Source organism: Limulus polyphemus, unplaced genomic scaffold, assembly GCF_000517525.1.
Source record: "Limulus polyphemus unplaced genomic scaffold, Limulus_polyphemus-2.1.2 Scaffold3252, whole genome shotgun sequence".
Taxonomy (NCBI): domain Eukaryota; kingdom Metazoa; phylum Arthropoda; class Merostomata; order Xiphosura; family Limulidae; genus Limulus; species Limulus polyphemus.
The window spans coordinates 54,655-73,651 of NW_013668862.1; the positions used below are offsets into that span (position 1 = coordinate 54,655).

An 18,997-nucleotide genomic window follows, 5' to 3' on the forward strand; every position below is an offset into this window, starting at 1 on the left:
TTGAAATATCATTCTTTAGATACCATCAGTTGAAATGTGCATAGTTTGAAATATCATTCTTTAAGCATCATTAGTTGAAATGTACATAATTTGGGATAGTATTCTTTAACTACCATCATTTGAAACATTCATAGTTTCAAATAGCATTCTGTAGGTACCATCATTTGTATTGAGCATAATTAGGGCATTATATAGATAACTGACATCTGGTATTAAAGTTATTCAGGCATATAGAATTATGATAAGTATAGAATATAAATTAATTGATTAACATAATAAACATCAGGAAAATACAATTATAGGTATTATTAGAGAAATACAAAATAAAGGAATTTGTAAACTTCAAATAATACTTTGTAAAATTATTTTACATCAAAACCATGACAACTAACATGCTTTGTTTTTTATTAGTGGTGTCCATGCAGTATTGAGTAGTTGTTGGCCATTGTTTTGAATAATTCCAACTGGTGGTCCACTGTCATGTGCTTGGATGGCAATAACTTCCTTGATTTTTCCATGTTTGCTATTTTCTTCTCTATCTATTATTATGATTGTTTTCCTGAATGTGAAAAGCTATAGCTGGTGTGTTTATAGTACAGTTCTTATCTCTTTGGTGTTCTTTGAACCTTACCTGTAACAGGCCTTGTGTTTCCTCAATGTATTGTTTATTACATTCACACCTAGTGCTATAAACCACTTTCTTTTTGAGGCGACTGGGAATTGGGGATTTTACCTTTGTAAGATTGTCACATAGTGTAGGAGGACTTAAGAAAACTACAGTGATGTTAAGTTTATTCATTATCAAACAAAGTTTTTCTCCTAGGCCTGGTACATAAGGAAGAAATGCCTTTTTTCTTTTCATAGTGATTAAAGACATAAAGCATATTATTTGTCATGGTTTTGATGTAAAATTAAACCTTTAATTTTACAATGTATTATTTGAAATTTAAAAATTCCTTCATTTTGTATATCTCTATTAATACCTATAATTGTATTTTCCCTATGTTTATTATATCAAAGCAATCAATTTATATTATATATATTCATTATAATTCTATATATTTAATAACTTTAATACCAGATGTCGGTTTTTGTTACGACTGTTACCTAGATACCTAACTTAAAGCAGTGTTCCACAGCTTAACAAATTTTTATTGCTCAGAATGTTGTTGCCCGATGAAGGCCTCGATAAGAGGGCGAAAGCTCACAAATAAAAGTATTTTAACATATAAAAAAAGTCTGTGTATGATTCTACATATAGATACCATCAGTTGAATTGTGCAGTTTGAAATAGCATTCTTTAAGTACCATCAGTTGGACGATGTCTATACATGCTCCTTTTAGCTTGACATAGTTGAAAGAATTACTATATTTCACCCTACTATATCAAGAAAGAATACATTTGGTAAATTTTTGTGCGGTTGTACTATTTGTAGTAGTTCATCCTTATGAACAGGATATGAAATGGTCTTGTCTTTGTAGGCTCCAGCGTCTAGAAAATAGTTCTCAAAACATGAAACCAGATAACTTTGGTAAAGCCCAAGTTGTACCTTGTTGGAGAAATAAAGCTTTTGTTTTTATTCATTCATTTAGCTTACTTCCATTTCTTCAGTCTCCTGTGTATTTGTATTTCAATGATAGTTTTAAAAAGCCTTGACATTACATACTTTGTAGTTAGTATCATATAATAGTTTTAAAATTTGTCATTACATACTTTGTAGTTAGTATCATATGATAGTTTTAAAAGTTGACATTACATACTTTGTAGTTAGTATCATATGATAGTTTTAAAATTTGACATTACATACTTTGTAGTTAGTATCATATGATAGTTTTAAAAGCCTTGACATTACATACTTTGTAGTTAATATGATATGATAGTTTTAAAAGCCTTGACATTACATACTTTGTAGTTACTATCATATAATATAATAGTTTAAAAAGTTGACATTACATACTTTGTAGTTAGTATCATATGATAGTTTTAAAAGCCTTAACATTACATACTTTGTAGTTAGTATCATATGATAGTTTTAAAAAGCTTTAACATTACATACTTTGTAGTTACTATCATATAATATAATAGTTTTAAAAAGTTGACATCACATACTTTGTAGTTAGTATCATATGGTAGTTTTAAAAAGCTTTAACATTACATACTTTGTAGTTAGTATCATATGGTAGTTTTAAAAAGCCTTAACATTACATACTTTGTAGTTACTATCATATAATATAATAGTTTTAAAAAGTTGACATCACATACTTTGTAGTTAGTATCATATGGTAGTTTTAAAAAGCCTTGACAATTACACACCTTGTCGTTAGTATCATATGATAGTTTAACAAGCCTTGACATTACATACTTTGCAGTTACTGTCATATGATAGTTTTATAAGCCTTGACATTACATACTTGGTAGTTAAACAAAAGGATGGAAATAATTTCCATTTGTTTAGGAAATCTGCAACTTAATCTAATTTGTGTAGCAATAACAACGTAATGCACTTTTTAAATCAATAAAATTCTATATCAACAAATTCCATCAAAGAAATAGTTTGTATGTTAAAAATATTACAAGATTCAGTTTTAAAAAAATATTTTACTTTTATTTGAATTATTTTGCGTATAGCTTGCTGTTTTCTTTAAAATAGCTTAATTTTCTGTTGTTAGAAAATGACTTAGCTAAAATTAAAAAGGTTCACTTGTTTTACAATTTTTTAGGTTAAACTGTTTTTGAAATGTAAACTTACAACAATACATTTGTTATTTTTCCATGTAAACAGCCTTACCTCTCCTTCACTGAGTATATTAACACTAATCCTACTAATATTATTCTTTATAAAAAAAAACATTCTTTGTAACTAACACTTATCACAAGAAGGTTTACTCTATTTGTTTTAATGCAGAACCCTTTTCTGAAATCTGTGGTAAACATTTTAAGTTACTTGAGCATTTTGCTAATGGCTTGTAATATGCATTCCAGTGACTAAAGGATTGAAAATAATGTTGATGCTACACGAAGACATAACTACTGCTTTACAGTAAATAATAAATTAATTTCAATAAGACAGATACTGTAGTCACCATATTTTTAATAGGATAACGTGTCGGGGAAGGATTTAGTGATTATTTCTTGTAAATGGATCTATCCTGTTACTCAAGTGCTGCTGTCTCATGAAAAAACCTAAAAAGTATCCAACAAAACATATGATCCCTTATCACCACAACTGAATACAGGTACAACAAGGCTGAAGTGAATTATAATTTTACAATTAAGATACAACATTATAGCCTTGGTACCCCTGTTACATTAATCTTACTTTGAACTATAATGAAAATGTAAAACTTCTGGGGGGTTTCTCTAAGAGACAAAAGGCCTTGCAGAAGGCTGTCTAAATAACAATGCAAAATATCTCTCAGTGAGTGGATTAGGATCAAACTCCTTAGGACTAGGACCCTCCAATTTGATTCTGAGCTGATGTTCCAGTACCCTTTCCTTTAGTCAGTTTTAACATGTTGCATGGCTGAAAAGGATCGTTCTGATGTTGCATTGGACATTGGTATCACTAAAAGTACTTGCAATTTGATTCTGAGCTGATGTTCCAGTACCTTTTTCTATAGTCCTATTGGACATTGGTATCACTAAAAGTACTTACAGAACATAATTTAAATTTGGAAACTGCAGTTTGTACATACCAATCATCCTTTTTCAGAATTGTTTTTTCCAGATGCCCAAGACTTCTATATCTGAAGTGCATGTTCATTCCATTCAGAAAGGACTTATTTAGCATTTACATGCACACCTAAATTCCTTAACACTGATCAAATAAAGTACCCAGCTCCTTATTACCAGACATTAATGATTCATATGCATTACATGCTGCAATGTCCAATATCTTCAACCAACTCAAAATTGGAGGTCTAGTTTCAGTAAGTCTTAATTTGTTTGTGATACATTTTTAATTTTTTCCACATACATATCCTTGTGTGATGTAAAGAATTCAGTGACTCCCCTGGCATTTGTAAAAGTAACTATGTATTCCAATTCTGCATTTCTTATCTCCCACATTTTCCTCTAACAGCACATGCAGTTCTTTGCATGCAGGATTACCAGCATTACTATAATTCATTCCTGCATGTGCTGCCTCAACACAAGACAAAACATATAAGAAATTAGTATTGTTGCTTTACAAATTTAGAGAAAATCTTGTCAGTGAAAAGAGTATTTTATCACAGAACACCAAATACAAAACAGACTTTGTAGGTGTCAGCATTTTGTGAAAAGAGTATTTCATCACAGAACACTAAATACAAAACAGACTTTGTAGGTGTCAGCATTTTGTGAAAAGAGTATTTCATCACAGAACACCAAATACAAAACAGACGTTGTAGGTGTCAGCATTTTTAAAACCCCTTTTTGCTTTTGAGATTTGTTTGCCACTACCATTTTTTAAGTGCTGCATTATGACATGGTAAGGCTGCAACAGAACTTCGGTTGATTTATACTTGTGTTCATGTTGTGTTGCTTGAACATGACTGAATTATCTCTGTTCCTAAAAAAGTCCCCTAACTCTTTTCAGCTCTCCAAGTGTTTTTTTTTAGGCTTATTTGGTACAAACAGAAAAGGGCTGTTCAGATGTCCACCACTTTATCACAGTACGTCTCCTTGAATTCTTTAGTAGCAAGCTAAAGTAAAACTGAAATCTGAACATAGTTGTCAACTTACAAATTCTACCATCTCTAAAGTTCGATATTGATTTTGTACAAAAAATGCATAACATTGATTAAGACTGTGAATAGCTATAAGTCATCAATTCTCTCTCAGGTGAACAGCAAGAGTTTTCTTCATGCCTAAAATCACCACAGTACTGTCAGTGAACAAGCCAACCAGTTTCTCTTATAATTGTAGTTATCTACAAGTTTCGAGTTCTGCTATGTGTAACCCTCTCTATGGTAGGAGGTTTTATGTCCGTTAGTTGTCTATCAAAATGTATATTAGAGGTATGATTAGCTACATGTATATTACTGGACTGCAAGACTATCATTTGAAAACTATATTACATAATCTCTTGTTTATGATGATAAATTTCATGTAACACATTAATAGATAATGTAAAATTAAAAACAAACCTGCCTCAATAAGCTGTTTTTTATGTCCCCATCCATTGATACAAACTTCACAAACAGTAGCAGCTTCTCTGTATTTGCAGTATGAATTTTCCATTGAGGAGAAGTGAAAAAAAATTGATGTTTTATGTTCTTTTACAAAGTTCTTCCCCAGAACTTTGCCAGATGTCTGCATAAATCTATTGTACCCTTGTCTGTTGTTATAAGTGGTACTCATATGCTCTCCATGTTTCTTTTACAAATCTTCAAAGTTTTCAAATGGCAGTTTTTTGTGAGTAGAAAATGTGAAATGAGAAACATGTTGCCTGTTCTGCTGTTCTCCACTATGACATGCATGGGCTAATGGTGGTGTTTTGAAAGTATCTTCAACAGACTTTACAACACCATCCTTTTTTAAAGCAGCTGCTTGTATTCCTCTAATGAACAAATCATTAAAATTCCTCATCCCATGCAATTAATCTTCATATTTTTAACAAAGATGGCAGAATACAGTCAACATTCTAACACTACTCTACTCATCCATATTTGTGCTTTATTGAGATCTGATATCTAGTTTTTACAATTGAAATTCTGTAACAATTAACACGATATGACATTTTATCATTACAAAATTAAAATTGTCAGTTTGAAATTTCCTTGCATGACAGGCAGAAATCTGTCAAACCTGTGATAAGTTACAGCATACACTAATCAAATTGTTTTCCAATTAAGAAGTATTATTACTAGATGAATTAAGTTACTGACATATCCCTCTTTCAGTGAGGTGTAGTGCATTGTCTACACGGTACTTATTTTACGTGCATTAAAGAGGAGAAAAAATTAAATAATTCAATTGCTATTTTTTAGAAAATCATACATGAACATCTTCACACTTGTACTACATTCTCTCTAACATTAATATAATACTGTTTGTTTCCATCCCTGTTAGTATTACATGACTATTTTAAAAAGTATTGACGTGAAGTAGTTTGTAGTTAGTATCTTGTGATTGTTTTAAAAAGTTTGTTACATACTTTGTGATATCTTGTGATTGTTTTAACATCTTAACATTATGTACTTTGTAGTTAATACCATAGATGGTTTTAGAAAAGCTTGTTGGTTATCCATTGTTGGTGAGTATATATTGAGCTAAAGGTACTTTGGTATTAGTTTAAAACCAAAATTAATCAACTTTTATTGTCTTGATTTCAATCAGTCATTAACAAAACATTCTGAACAGTATTGTATTCACAATATAAAGCAGTGACATCTGGTTTATTACATCACTAAGAGCTTGGCAGCAGTAGCTAACACATTTAAAAAACAGGTTTAGTTGAAAGTGTTTTCTAATGCTCATCAGAATACCACAGTTGAACAAGTAGTAATGAATGATGTGGAAGGAACTCAGACTAACGCAACCACCGTGGTGTACAATCTAACAGAAGAAGAGATGGACCAGTACAAGAGGATAATGGAGAAAAAGCAAAAAGGAGAAAAGGGTGAGAATATTGGTGTTTTGTAGGTATTAATCTTAGCTTTGGCACTAATTATTTAGTAGTCTTGTATATCCTAAATTTTAAAAATTCTGAATTTAAAAGATAAGGTTTATAGGTGATAGAAAAGTTATGATTAAAATCTTATTTATAAAGTTTCAGGATTTTTACAGAAACCTCTTGTTTTTACTTGAGACAGTTTTAGAAAAGCTTACACTAAGATGCCATCTATTTTGCCTTAAACTTTTTTTTTAAGCTTGAACTAATCATTAATCTTTATGTTCAATAAACTTCATAATGTGCTTGCTATGTGAGCCAAAAGGATACTAAATGGAAATTTGTTGGTAAAAACTTTTAACAGCACAGATCTTATTACTTGAAGGAGTAAATCTGCTATTATTTTCTATGTCACATCTTCATAATGGAGATTATGTTAAAGGCTTTGAAGTATCTGTAAAATATTGTAAGATGATGATGCATCTATGTTAATGTAGAAGAGCCATGACAAGCACGTTATGTTTTGATGTGGTACTTATCTCCACTCATAAGATTTGCTAATTTTGTCCAGTGCTGCCCTCTGTATGCAAAATTTTTTATTCATGCATGCCACAAGCCTTCTGCACCCTTCTATTAGAATCAAATGATTTCAACATGTCTCTCATGCAAATCATCATGCGTCATTTCTCGACCAGTAGGAGCACAACATATATGATGCATGTGACTCTCTCTATATGCCTTTACTGAACTATCACTTCTCTTTTGGTAGTGCTTGTGCTCGGGCGAGTTTGTTTGTTACAAGTTTCACATTCAGCTTTAGTATACTCACAAATTATTTTCCATATAAATTGCTTCCAAGTTTATTTAGACTGTTTCTTTACTTTCATTTAATCCCAGTTTATTAGTTGCATTATTATTTATAATTTTGGTTTTGGCTGACTCTTCTTGATTATGAAATTTGAAGTTTATGCTACCATTTTGGGAGTCACACTTGCGACTAGCGCTTTGTCACAGGCCTCAGGTGCGGGTGACCTGGTGGGAGATTGAACATTATTTGGGTCAACCTCCATCTCTGGACTTTGACCCACTTCCTCCCGAACATGCTGAGCCTGTTCAGGCTGACGAGGATTTGGATCGCCTATTTTCTATTTCTGATTTTGCCATGCCTTCCCATGCTCCTCCTGAGGATTGAGTTAGTCCTACTATGGTCTTTTTGGACTTTGTTTCTCAGGTACGTTATGTTTTATCCCTTGCCCATATTCTTATGAAGTGCTTCCTTCCTTATTACATGACCTATCTTCACATCACTATTGGTTTTCCCCCATTCCCAGATATATGGGTACATGCTGACCAATTTGCTTCAGAATTAAATGATGGCATTAGCATGCCTCTTCCCACGTAGGCTTTGAATCAGTTTGCTCTTGCATATCATCGATACAGACTGACCCTTTCTAGACTAACACTTGTTAGGTTCTGTTTTACCTGTTTGGGGGACAGTCCCTGAATCTCCTGTAACTCTAACCCATGCTCAATTTCCTGCCTTTATTTTACCCTCACAACTCCTTTACAGTATCTCTCTGCCATCCATCTTCTCTCTGAGGCTCTCCACTGAAATCTTGAGAGGTTTTCTGGTGACATTCTTTCCCTTCTTTCTTCCAAGTTGGCTCATTTATCATCTTTAGCTCTGTGTTTGAATGTGTGGTTTCTCTGTTGTTCGAACTTTCTAGTTTGGGATGCGACCATAACTTCCATCCGTTTACTGGCATCTTCGGGATTTTCATTTGAACTCATTTTTGCAACGTTATGTACTTGACAAGATCCCTGAATCCTTGGAGTCTCATGTTGCATGAGTACAACAACAGTATACCCTTTCCAATCTTGTTGCCCGTTTGCATCAGTCAGAGCCCAATATGTCACCTGTTCCAGTTTCTTGTCCTTCCCCTTCCCAACCCTTATCTGTCCCTCCTTTCCACGTTGCCAACAGTATTGGTGACTACCTAGTGGGTTCTAGTCCCATGGGAGCTCGACTTACCGATTTTCTTCAAGTTTTATCAGATGGATTTGTGATCCCATTTTTTTCCCCACCTCCCATGTTTTCTATACTTGTTCCTTCCCTACACGTTGGGATCCAATTTCTGGCTAGCTTCTATCAGAGGCAGTTCAGGACCTACTATCTCAGCAGGACATCGAACCTATTCTACATCTTTCACAAGGTTTTTATTCCAGACTCTTTGTTGTTCCTAAGAAAATCGTCGACGGGAGGCCTGTCATCGATTTGTCCTGCCTCAATCAATTTGTTGAAGTGCCCCGTTTTACCATGGAGTCATTTATCACCCTACGGTGGGCATTTTTTCCAGACTTTTGGATGACAAAGATTGACATTGCCAATGCTTATTTACACATACCTATCTCCACATGGAATCATCCATATCTTTGGTTTGTCCATCAAGGGGTAGTTTACCAATTTTGCACCCTACCCTTCGGACTTGCTTCTGCCCCTTATGTTTTCTGTCGAGTAGTGAGAGCTTTTGCTCGCATTCTTCATGCTCTTGAGCAGCGATTCCACCATTATATGGATAATTGGCTTGTTCTAGTTCATTCTGAACTGGAGTTGGCCAGCTATGCTCATCAGCTCCTTCAAGTGGCTACTTGAGTGGGCTGGTTAATCAAATTGGAAAAGTCCTTCCTCTGTCCTACCTGATATCTTGTCCAGTTGGGTGTCTTTAGGCGCACAATCTTCTCCTCTACTACTTCATTCCATGTAATTGTCAGTTCGCCACGTCCTTTCAGCTCTAGCACTTTCTGCTCTCGAGGTTCTATTGCTTTTGGGGATGTGGTCTTCAATGACATCACTGATCCCTCTTGGTCATGGACATGTGATCACTTCAGTGAGCTCTTCATGATCAATGAAATCTGCTTGGGATTCCATGGCTCCCATTACCCTTCCTCATACCCTGATGGACGATCTGCTTTGGTGGTTGGACAAGACCCATACATCGATGGGCATCACACTTCCTCCTCATCGTCACGATTTACATATGTAAACAGATGCATCCCTTCAGGGCTGGGGTGCATGGGTCAATCACTAAGAGGCCTCGGGTCATTGGTCTGTCGATGCGAAGTCCTTATATATCACCTTCCTCGAGCTTCTTGCAGTCTGTCTGGCATTGAATCACATTCATCTCATTGCGTGCCATGGTCTTGTAGTGGATCGTCTTTCCCACCCCAACAACAATTAGATTCCCTCGTATTCTGGTGGCTTTGCTTTCTGTGGGGTATCCCCACATAGATGCACTTGCCACAGCTCTCAATCACAAATTAATCCTCCAGTACCTCTTCCTTGGGCTCTGGATGTTGATATCTTCAGCCAGGTTTGGTCCCACAAATTCCTCTATGTTTATCATCCTTTTGAATTACTTCATCGGGCAGTCTTACTCATCTACACCACTCCGTGTTGAGTCTTTCTGATCGCTCCTTATTGGCCAACTCAACCATGTTTCCATGATTACAACAACCACGACTTTTCACTCCAGTTTCCCTTCCCTTGTCTCCCTCTTTTCTTTGTCAACTTCAGTCACCAGTTCTACATCCAGCCATTCATGTCTTTTGTTTTTACGCCTGGCTTTTATCCAGTCCTGAGAGAGGAGATCAGGTTTCTCCTGTAGAGTAGCTTTCCTTTTGGCTTATTCCTTATGTTCTTCTCCAGTGGTGGTGTATCAGTGCCAGTGGAAGGTGTTCCACAGTTGGTCTGCAACTCAAGGGATTCTTGGCTGACCGACCTATTGTGGCTCGTGTGGTTAAGTTTCTCACATGGCTTTTTGATCAGGGGTCTTTGGTCTCCTCACTATTGGGTTATCAGGCTATATTTTCCCATACCTTTTGTTTTTCCTGATACTGTCAAGTTTTTGCTTATCCTGCTCTTACCATGTTAAGGCATTCCTTTCAGATTCATCGTCCCCCAGATGGCTTGTCTTCTGGTCTGGGACCTTAAGGTGGTCCTCCAATCCCTCACTTTACCTCCATTTGAACCTGTTTCCTTGTGCTCAATGTTTCACCTTTTCATTAAAACATATTTCCTTCTCCTCTAAGCCTGTGGATGTTAAAGGTCTGATTTATTTGCCATTGACCTTTCACATACACTTTACCACCCTACCTATCTTCTCCTTTATCCAGATTGTTCTTTCCTCTCAAAAACCTCAGTGGCTAGGGAGGGTAACTCCTCCTTTTCACATAATTCCCTTCTATTTCACATCTCTACTCTTATCCCAATCTGGATAGACTTCTATATCCGATCAGTACCTTTCAGTGTTATATTGCTCGCACGGCTTCCTTGTGTGGTACCCATTCCCGATTCTTTATCCCCTGGCAGTCTTCTTCTGTTCATGATCTTTCCCCTTCTACCCTCACCAGTTAAGTTTGATGTTTAATTCAACTGGCTTGTTTTTCTTTGTCTTCTTCCCACTGGAATTTGTTCAAGGTGTCTTCTCATCAGATTCAATACCTCGCCTTTTCACTTGCTTCTTGTCTTCATTGGCATTGGAATAAATCCTACATTAGGGCATGTTGACTACACATAATACATTCATTGCTCATTATTTACACTATATCGCAGTTTTTCTTCGTTGGATTTTTTGTCTTCTACCTGTGGCCTTTTTTTAAGCTGCAGTGCAATTGTGGCTGGGTAAGTTTATATTCATACTTTTCCTTTCAGAGGCCCTTGCTTCATTTATTATTTATATGAATCCCACTCTGTGGCAAGTGGTGCCTGACCAGGTATTCTTCAATCAGAAATCCACACTGTACAACTATGTTGACTTTAACTTCCATGGCTTTGCATTGCTCACCATTGAGATGGGGTGTTCCACAAGATTGCTTGTAGGTGAATAACCTCACAATGTACTTGCTTCATGAACTTGCCTGTTCCAGACCATACCATCCATGGACTGCATGGGTAAAGCAGAAAGAGATAACTGCCCATCCCTGCCATTGTATTGAATAAATCAGTATGGTGTGCTTTTCAAAATAGGGTTTTGTGGTCACCCATTGCACTGTCTCGGGTGATGACGTTCCTCTGGACTCTCCCCCTTCTTCAAGTGAATTACAAGAGTCCTTACCACTTTTCAATTCCAAGCCGCAGGGGTGGTCGACTGTGGAGGCACCCTTCTAAATGGGTTCCACACCATTCAGTGCAGAGTAGGGCATTGGTGTTCTTTATACAATCACAAAGAAGTGAGATGTCAAATTGCAGTTCACCCTTCGATTGGGAGCCCTCATCCTACCCCCACGTGGATGTCGGTACCCCAAGGCTGGGTGTTGGATTTAGAGTAGAACCAATCAACATTAAGTCCTCACACATGTTTATGGTTTGTCTATATTTCTCTCTCAATCATACTCCATCTATGTTGTGGGTCACAGTGGAGTTAAGGGGGATTGTTCTGGTTCTGTCCTTTTTTGCTATTCCTTGTTGTTGTTGTATCTTATGCTGAGGATGTTATTGCTTTTTGGATGGTTCTGGTCAATTTCGCTGTTGGGGGAGATTTTTATTATATAGACATTGTTTCGATACTGGATGTCAAGTCCCCAGATTGATAAATCTAAAATATCATGTGTCATGCTCAGGAGTTGGAGTGGTTCTAGTTTCCCTCTGGTCTCTTAAACTTGAGGTGAAGATGGTATGATCCTCATCCTACCCCTGCATGGATGTCAGTTCCCAGCAGCATGGGTTTTGGATGTAGTTGACTTACTGAATACGGTCTGTCATGCCCTAGCCACTCTACATCTATGGGCACATCTATTAATTTACCCACTTTTATACTATGTGGGATTGAGTTCCATATACATTTTTTGGTTGGGATCACTATCCTGCCACGGTTCTCTCCCACTTGGATGTGCTCCTCTCTGTTTCTGCCCTTATCTCCTACACATTTCACGGATGGGTGAAGAGTATACCTGGTTCAGAAGTGGTGCGGTTCCCCTCATCAGATCTGCAGATTTTATTCTCTCTCATTTTCAGCGGTATCCTTCAGACACTTTCTGGGGTTACTTCTGTCATTCCCTTGCACCGGTCCTGCCTCTTATTCAGTGTGGGATTCTAGCTAGGTAAGTACCATATCAGAAGTTATAATTTTCATATAATGAAAATGTATTTCCAATAGGTACTTACCTCCTCCCACCCTTCCTTCCCACTTTCTTCCAGTGCTTAAATCTTCTGCCAAACTACGAAGTGATAGTTCGGTAGAGGCGTATAGAGGGAGTCACGTGCGTCATGTGAGTATGTCACACTCCTGTTGGTGGAGAAGTGATGCATGATGATTTGCATAAGAGACATGTTGGAATCATTTGATTTCAATAGGGGGGTGCAGAAGGCTTGTGGCATGTGTAAAGAAATTAGTTTGTATATAGAGGGCAGCACTGGATGAGAATAGCTAATCTTGTGAGAGGAGGTAAGTACCTATCTGAAAGACATTTTCATTATAGATAAAAATACTTCACCACGTGTGTCAGGAAAAGTAATTTCAGTTTTTGTACTTCCTTTTTTCCCAGTGAGTGAAGTTCCAGAGAAACTGAAGCCGATTATTTTAGCACTCGAATCAGGACAAGTATCTTCTGTGACTGAGGTTGTCACTACTCCTGATTCAAGGTCTTCGGCTTATTCTGCAAGTTCTCCAATGTCAGATGATGATGGTGAGTTTGTATGGCCCTTTTTAGCTGTAGCTTGCAATCTTACACTGCAATTATATGAAAATAGTAGTGTGTTTCATGTTTTGATATCTGTTTATAGAACAAGTCAAGTTGTCTGACTAGCAAGTATAATTTATTACGGATCTGATTGGCTGCTGAGTACTTGGGAGCTCTTTTTGGTTTTGGAGATTGTATAATTACTAATATATTTACATTCTACTAAAGCATGTTGAAAGGTTATTCCAGTAATTATGACATGCACTGCACCTGTAAAAATGCTCATTTCATAAGCCTTTAATGTATTAAGTGAATAAAAGTAGTGGAACTACTAGTAAAATTAAACCTAATGTAATATAAACACAAAATTAGCAAAATGTTATTTACTTTTGTTTTAGGCTTGTAGATTTAAAAAGTTTAAATTCAGTTCATTTTCAAACATTTTACTAGCTTCTTAGCTTATCAAAATAAGCAGTAATAAACCTTGAATGTTAGTTACTGTATATAATTGTTTGTATTGTTTTTTATAATTAAACTGATTCAAAATATACATATCAATATCTAGTATCTGACCAAGCTACAAAACATTTCTTAACATAGAATGAAGCCCATTAAAACATACTGTGTGATCTGTATAGATGTTGATTTCTTATCAAGTTACTGCTGAAAATAATAATTATAAACTATAAAATCTGGCATGAATAAAAGGTTGAAAAACTTTAAACACTTAAGTGTTATGTTTTGAGTTAGGTGGTACATCTGTTTTTCTGAGATTTGTAATTAATTTATCATTAGTTCTTGATTATTCCTGATAATTGAATATGAATCTCACAATCTCAATAAATGTTGTTTGAAACTTTTAAAACTAAGGAGGGGATAGTCCTTTACTATCATCAAACAAAATATTTCGTATCAAAGTGTTATGTTTGGTAACTTTTGCTTGCTTAGTTTTGGATATTTTGTATGTATATATATAATGGTATGAAATAATTTTCATTTTTGGATATTTTTAGAAATCTCTTACGAGTTTTTCACTTTTTATTTGACTCCTGCATTTCTGGTTTGAAGTCAGATCAAAACTTAAAGTTAAAACTGAGTTTTTTGTGATTTTATAAGCATAGATATATTTACCACAATAAGTCACATCATAGAAATCTTTCTCAAGAAAACAAATGTTCTGATTGTTCACCCAATCAACACAAAGAAAAATTAGACTGTAGTTATTTTTGTCTACAAAATGGTCAGAAGCATAAAAAAGCACAAAATATATGGATACTTCCTTTTCATCAGGACATATGAAGTTCATAATCACTTTATTCTGTTTATACGGACATTAATTAAATTTCAGCCATAATTTAAGCCAGCAAAGAAACTTGTTCATTTTCTGGTACATAAAACCCTAAAGTAGAGTACTTGTTAGATAATGAAATATTAATTTTAAGATTTGCTGTGTCAAACTGTTTAGTTTTAGTGTCAACTTACCAACTAATTTTAGTATAGGAGTATCAGTATATATATATATTAATATGTGAAGAAAATTTTTAGCTATATGAATTATTAGTTTGATATCATCATCTACATTAAACACTTAAAATATCGCATGATTAAAGCTGTAGCATGTTTCTATGATTGTTATGCATGCTTTCCTTCCTCATTTACCAGTGTTCCAATATCCTTCTGGGACTCAACTTCAGCGATCTCTCTCTGATAAGGTGAAAGTTTCAGGTACCGAACTTTGATTTGACTCAAACAGGAACTGGGTTTCTATTTAACTATCTTAAGGTAATAGTTTCAGGTTGAGGAAGTTTATACAACTATGAGGGGAGGAGAGTTTCCATTCAACATCTTAAGGTAATAGTTTCAGGTGGAAGACTTTTATCAAACTGATGGGAGGAGAGTTTCTATTTAACTATCCTAAGGTAATAGTTTCAGGTTTAGGACTTTTATACGGCTCTGGTAGGTGGACAGTTTCTATTTACAAACTAAGTAATAGTTTTGGGTTGATAAGTTTTATTCAACTCCATTGCCATGAGGGTGTTTCTATTTACATTTGTAACACAATAGTTATAGGTTTTAGAACTTGGTTCCAATGAGAGCAGATTATTTCATTCACTAAGGTTAAGTAATAGTTTTAGGTTTAGAATATCTGTTTGATTTTTGTGAGAAGAGCATAATTACTTACCTGATATATTCATTTTGCAATGTATTAAACATTTGATTCCCTCTTCTTATATATAAATATATTTAAAAAATTAATACTTAAACAGTCAAGGAAAATAAAATCAAAAGGAAGGACTGCATTTAAATGAACAAAACAAGCCCAAAAAATATAATATATAAAAATAAAGATGCTGCATAAATTAAAAGGATCCCCATGGTACAGGCTATAATGTGGGTCACATTTATATCTCTCATTATAGACTGCACCCTGGGGAGCTTTTTAATTTATGCAGCATCTTTTATTTTATTTTTGGGCATATTTTATTATTATTATATATATATAATTATTTAACTTTAATTTTAAATGTAGTATACATATATAATGTATTACAAAACACCAATAACCATAACAAGAAAACGATAAACCCTTATTTTTACCTCGGAGATTATATTTTGACAGCTAAAATGTTGGTTTGCTCAGGACCATTTCCTTGTGCTAACCAAACTTAACCATAGCACAGCATGGTAAGCCTAGACTGATATTCCATTCTTCAACTTTTTGATTTGTCAGCTTTGAATTTCTGTGTTTCCTGAATACTAATTAAATGTTGGCACTAATTTTTACCTCATGTTGTTAAACTGTGTGAAACTAACCAATGCATGTACTGTTGTTTTGTTGTGCTGCATGATGTTGCATGTCCTTTTAACAGTTTCTAAGAAAGCCCACAAAAAGTATCCTAGACAGTATGCATATTCAGTGGATCAAGCTAACTATAGATGGGGTGAGTTCTTTGTTATATTAAAGTAAAGACTACTTACTAATTTATGACTTTTTTGTCAGTGTTTGGTAAGAATTAAAATATTTTAGCTTATGTAATGTGATATTGTATCATAGGAAAATATTTCTATTCTGCTTTTTTTGTTGGTATTATTATTATTATCTATAAGTATTTGAAACACAAGCCTGTTTAAGTTATATAAGTTGTCCAAATTAATTGTTTTAAAATAACTTTGTGGTGTTAGTGATGCTTTATCAACATGTTACATCCTGTCTTATGCTTTTCTTAAAAATATTACATTTGTAATGATAGACTTCAAGCAAGATTCTCTTATACCAAATCTTGATCTGTAATTTGTTTACCCCACCCCCACCCCCCACACACAGTATTCTACAATGGAAAAGTAGTGCATACTTATAGAAAAATACATCAATTGAGTATAATTGTTTAACAACAAGAAAGTAAGTACAATAGATCAGTGGTTCCCGACCTTATTCCAGTTCAGGACTAATTAGTCCAGATTCAAACATTTCACGGACTGCTTCATACAGTATTAACTTTTCGAAATACTTTTATAATATAACAAATTATAATAGTAAGACAGTCTAATAAAATATTTTAAAGCCAACTTTTTTCCCCTCGTGGACAGGCGCAGGTCCACAGCTGGGAACCACTATAATAGAAAGCTCTTAAGCCTTATACTTTTTACAATCTAGCATCATTTCTAGTATCACTGTTACAAAATTGTATACACAGTATGACTTAAAACTATGAGAAAATGTTTGTTTTTAAATCAGTGCTGTTACCATTTGATGCAATTGTAAATAAAAGCCAACTTCTGCTGAATGTGAGAGCTTAACACTAGCCATTAAATTTGTCTTACCTGTTTAATTAGTGTTTTTAGTGGCCATAATTGTTTGTGCTTGCTCAGTATAAATTTTGTTTGTAAAGGTACTGTTGCTCATGTGGCTAGTCCAAACCCCACTCTTGAAATTGTACTTTCAATACTATCCCAAGCTTAATCTAATGAATTGGTATCTTTTAGAGTGATGGGATGTAACTGTATATCCAGTGTCTAGGAGGGTGATGAATTGGTATCTTTTAGAATGATGGGATGTAACTATATATCCAGTGTCTTGGAGGGTAATGAATTGGTATCTTTTAGAATGATGGGATGTAACTGTATATCCAGTGTCTAGGAGGGTAATGAATTGGTATCTTTTAGAATGATGGGATGTAACTGTATATCCAGTGTCTAGGAGGGTAATGAATTGGTCATTTGTAACTAGTTTTTTTTTTCTCTATATCTTAGTACTTTTTTCCAACATCCTTTTTCTACTTTTCACTCTTGTATGTGAAGTCATTTTCGTTATATATGTTAATCCACTGTTAGCAAATGGAGCTTGGAATAGATACAGTTCATAATAAACAACATCTGTTGGATTGTATTTTTGAATGATATATGGAACTTCTATGAATTCTTACTAAAGATAAGATCCAAATTTACAAGAAACTAATTTATGGAAACCTGAGTCCTATTTTTACTCTTGGCTATCTTAATTCATATGGCAACTTCAAGCATTTCTAACTGGTTTTATTCAACTGTGTTTTGTTGGATTCTGTAATTTAGAGAATACTCTTGCAAAATATTTATTGATTTGAGCTTATGAATGTATAGATGGTTCCACCACAACTGGAGAGAAGGTCAAGTCTACAGAAAGTGGTGAGGTGTCAGATTCTTCCCAGAGCAGCAAAGAGGTAAGCATTAACAGATGAGTATTATTTAGTACTCTTAAAAGATTTTTTTATGCATGTTATTACTTGGAAAAATTTAAATATTACTTTTGGTGTAAACTTGAAATTTTCATTGGTGTCAGTTTCAAAACTTAAAGCTCCTGATCAGTTTTTGTCATGTTTATGATAAATCCTTTACTTGTATGTTGATATTACGAATCAACTCTGTTGGCATATTTAAAAGTTCACTCAGAAAATATGTGGTAATGAGGGTTTTCTGCATTCAAGCAGCTTTCTGCTTTTATCATTGTTTAAATTTTCAAAGCTGAGGTTCAATAACCCTAGTTTGGCAGATACTGTGGTTTTAGAGGTTGATCTGTAGGTAAGCCTTCCAATCTTAGGATGCTTGACTAGTGTGCAAAAATAACCAGTACAGTGTTCCATACAAGACCTGAAAACCACAGTATAAAGTAAGCACTCTGCTTTTCTCCTGTACTGTGTTATCCTAATACCATACCCAAGCATGCACATTTTTCTAAGACACACTTAATTATCTGCCTTCTCCAATGTTACATTACTTTGTTACATTAACCACATTATTGAGGGAGTTGTAGAAGGAACACTGTTAGCAGCTACTAATGTGTCATGTGAGTTTCAAACAAATATTTACTGTAATCTCATGAACCATTAGGTGATTAGCATTTTCATTGTCTTCTAGCAGCTAATAATGTGTCGTACATTTCAAACTACTCATTACACAATGTCATGAACCATGAGGGGGTTGTAGCATTTTTTTTGTCTGCTTGCAGCTAGTAATGTGTCACTAGAGGATAAACTCTCGCTTTATGTATGATGCATGTACCAAAATTGTTTGACTACCGAAATACTGTTTGGCAAAAAGAAATGTAAAAAACATAGGATATAGATTGTATTGAATTCTCAACCTCCTGGATACGAAACATGTACTGTATTGAATTCTCAACCTCCTGGATATGAAGCATGTACTGTATTGAATTCTCAACCTCCTGGATACGAAGCATGTACTGTATT

The 18,997-nt window shown here is 34.7% G+C and overlaps 1 protein-coding gene across 6 annotated transcripts in view; it reads left to right on the forward strand.

The window, feature by feature from the left end:
* LOC106468994 (protein hu-li tai shao-like) overlaps positions 1–18,997 on the forward strand; it is a 77,946-nt gene that overhangs the window by 49,817 nt on the left and 9,132 nt on the right. For 4 of the 6 annotated variants that reach the window (XM_013929448.2, XM_013929449.2, XM_022397388.1 and 1 more), the window contains 5 exons: positions 6,467–6,605; positions 13,140–13,280; positions 14,937–14,999; positions 16,145–16,216; positions 17,892–17,971. In XM_013929448.2, coding sequence (XP_013784902.1) covers positions 6,467–6,605; positions 13,140–13,280; positions 14,937–14,999; positions 16,145–16,216; positions 17,892–17,971 — 495 coding nt within the window. The remainder of the gene's footprint in view (positions 1–6,466; positions 6,606–13,139; positions 13,281–14,936; positions 15,000–16,144; positions 16,217–17,891; positions 17,972–18,997) is intronic. The other 2 variants (XM_013929450.2, XM_013929451.2) reach the window with 2 other exon arrangements.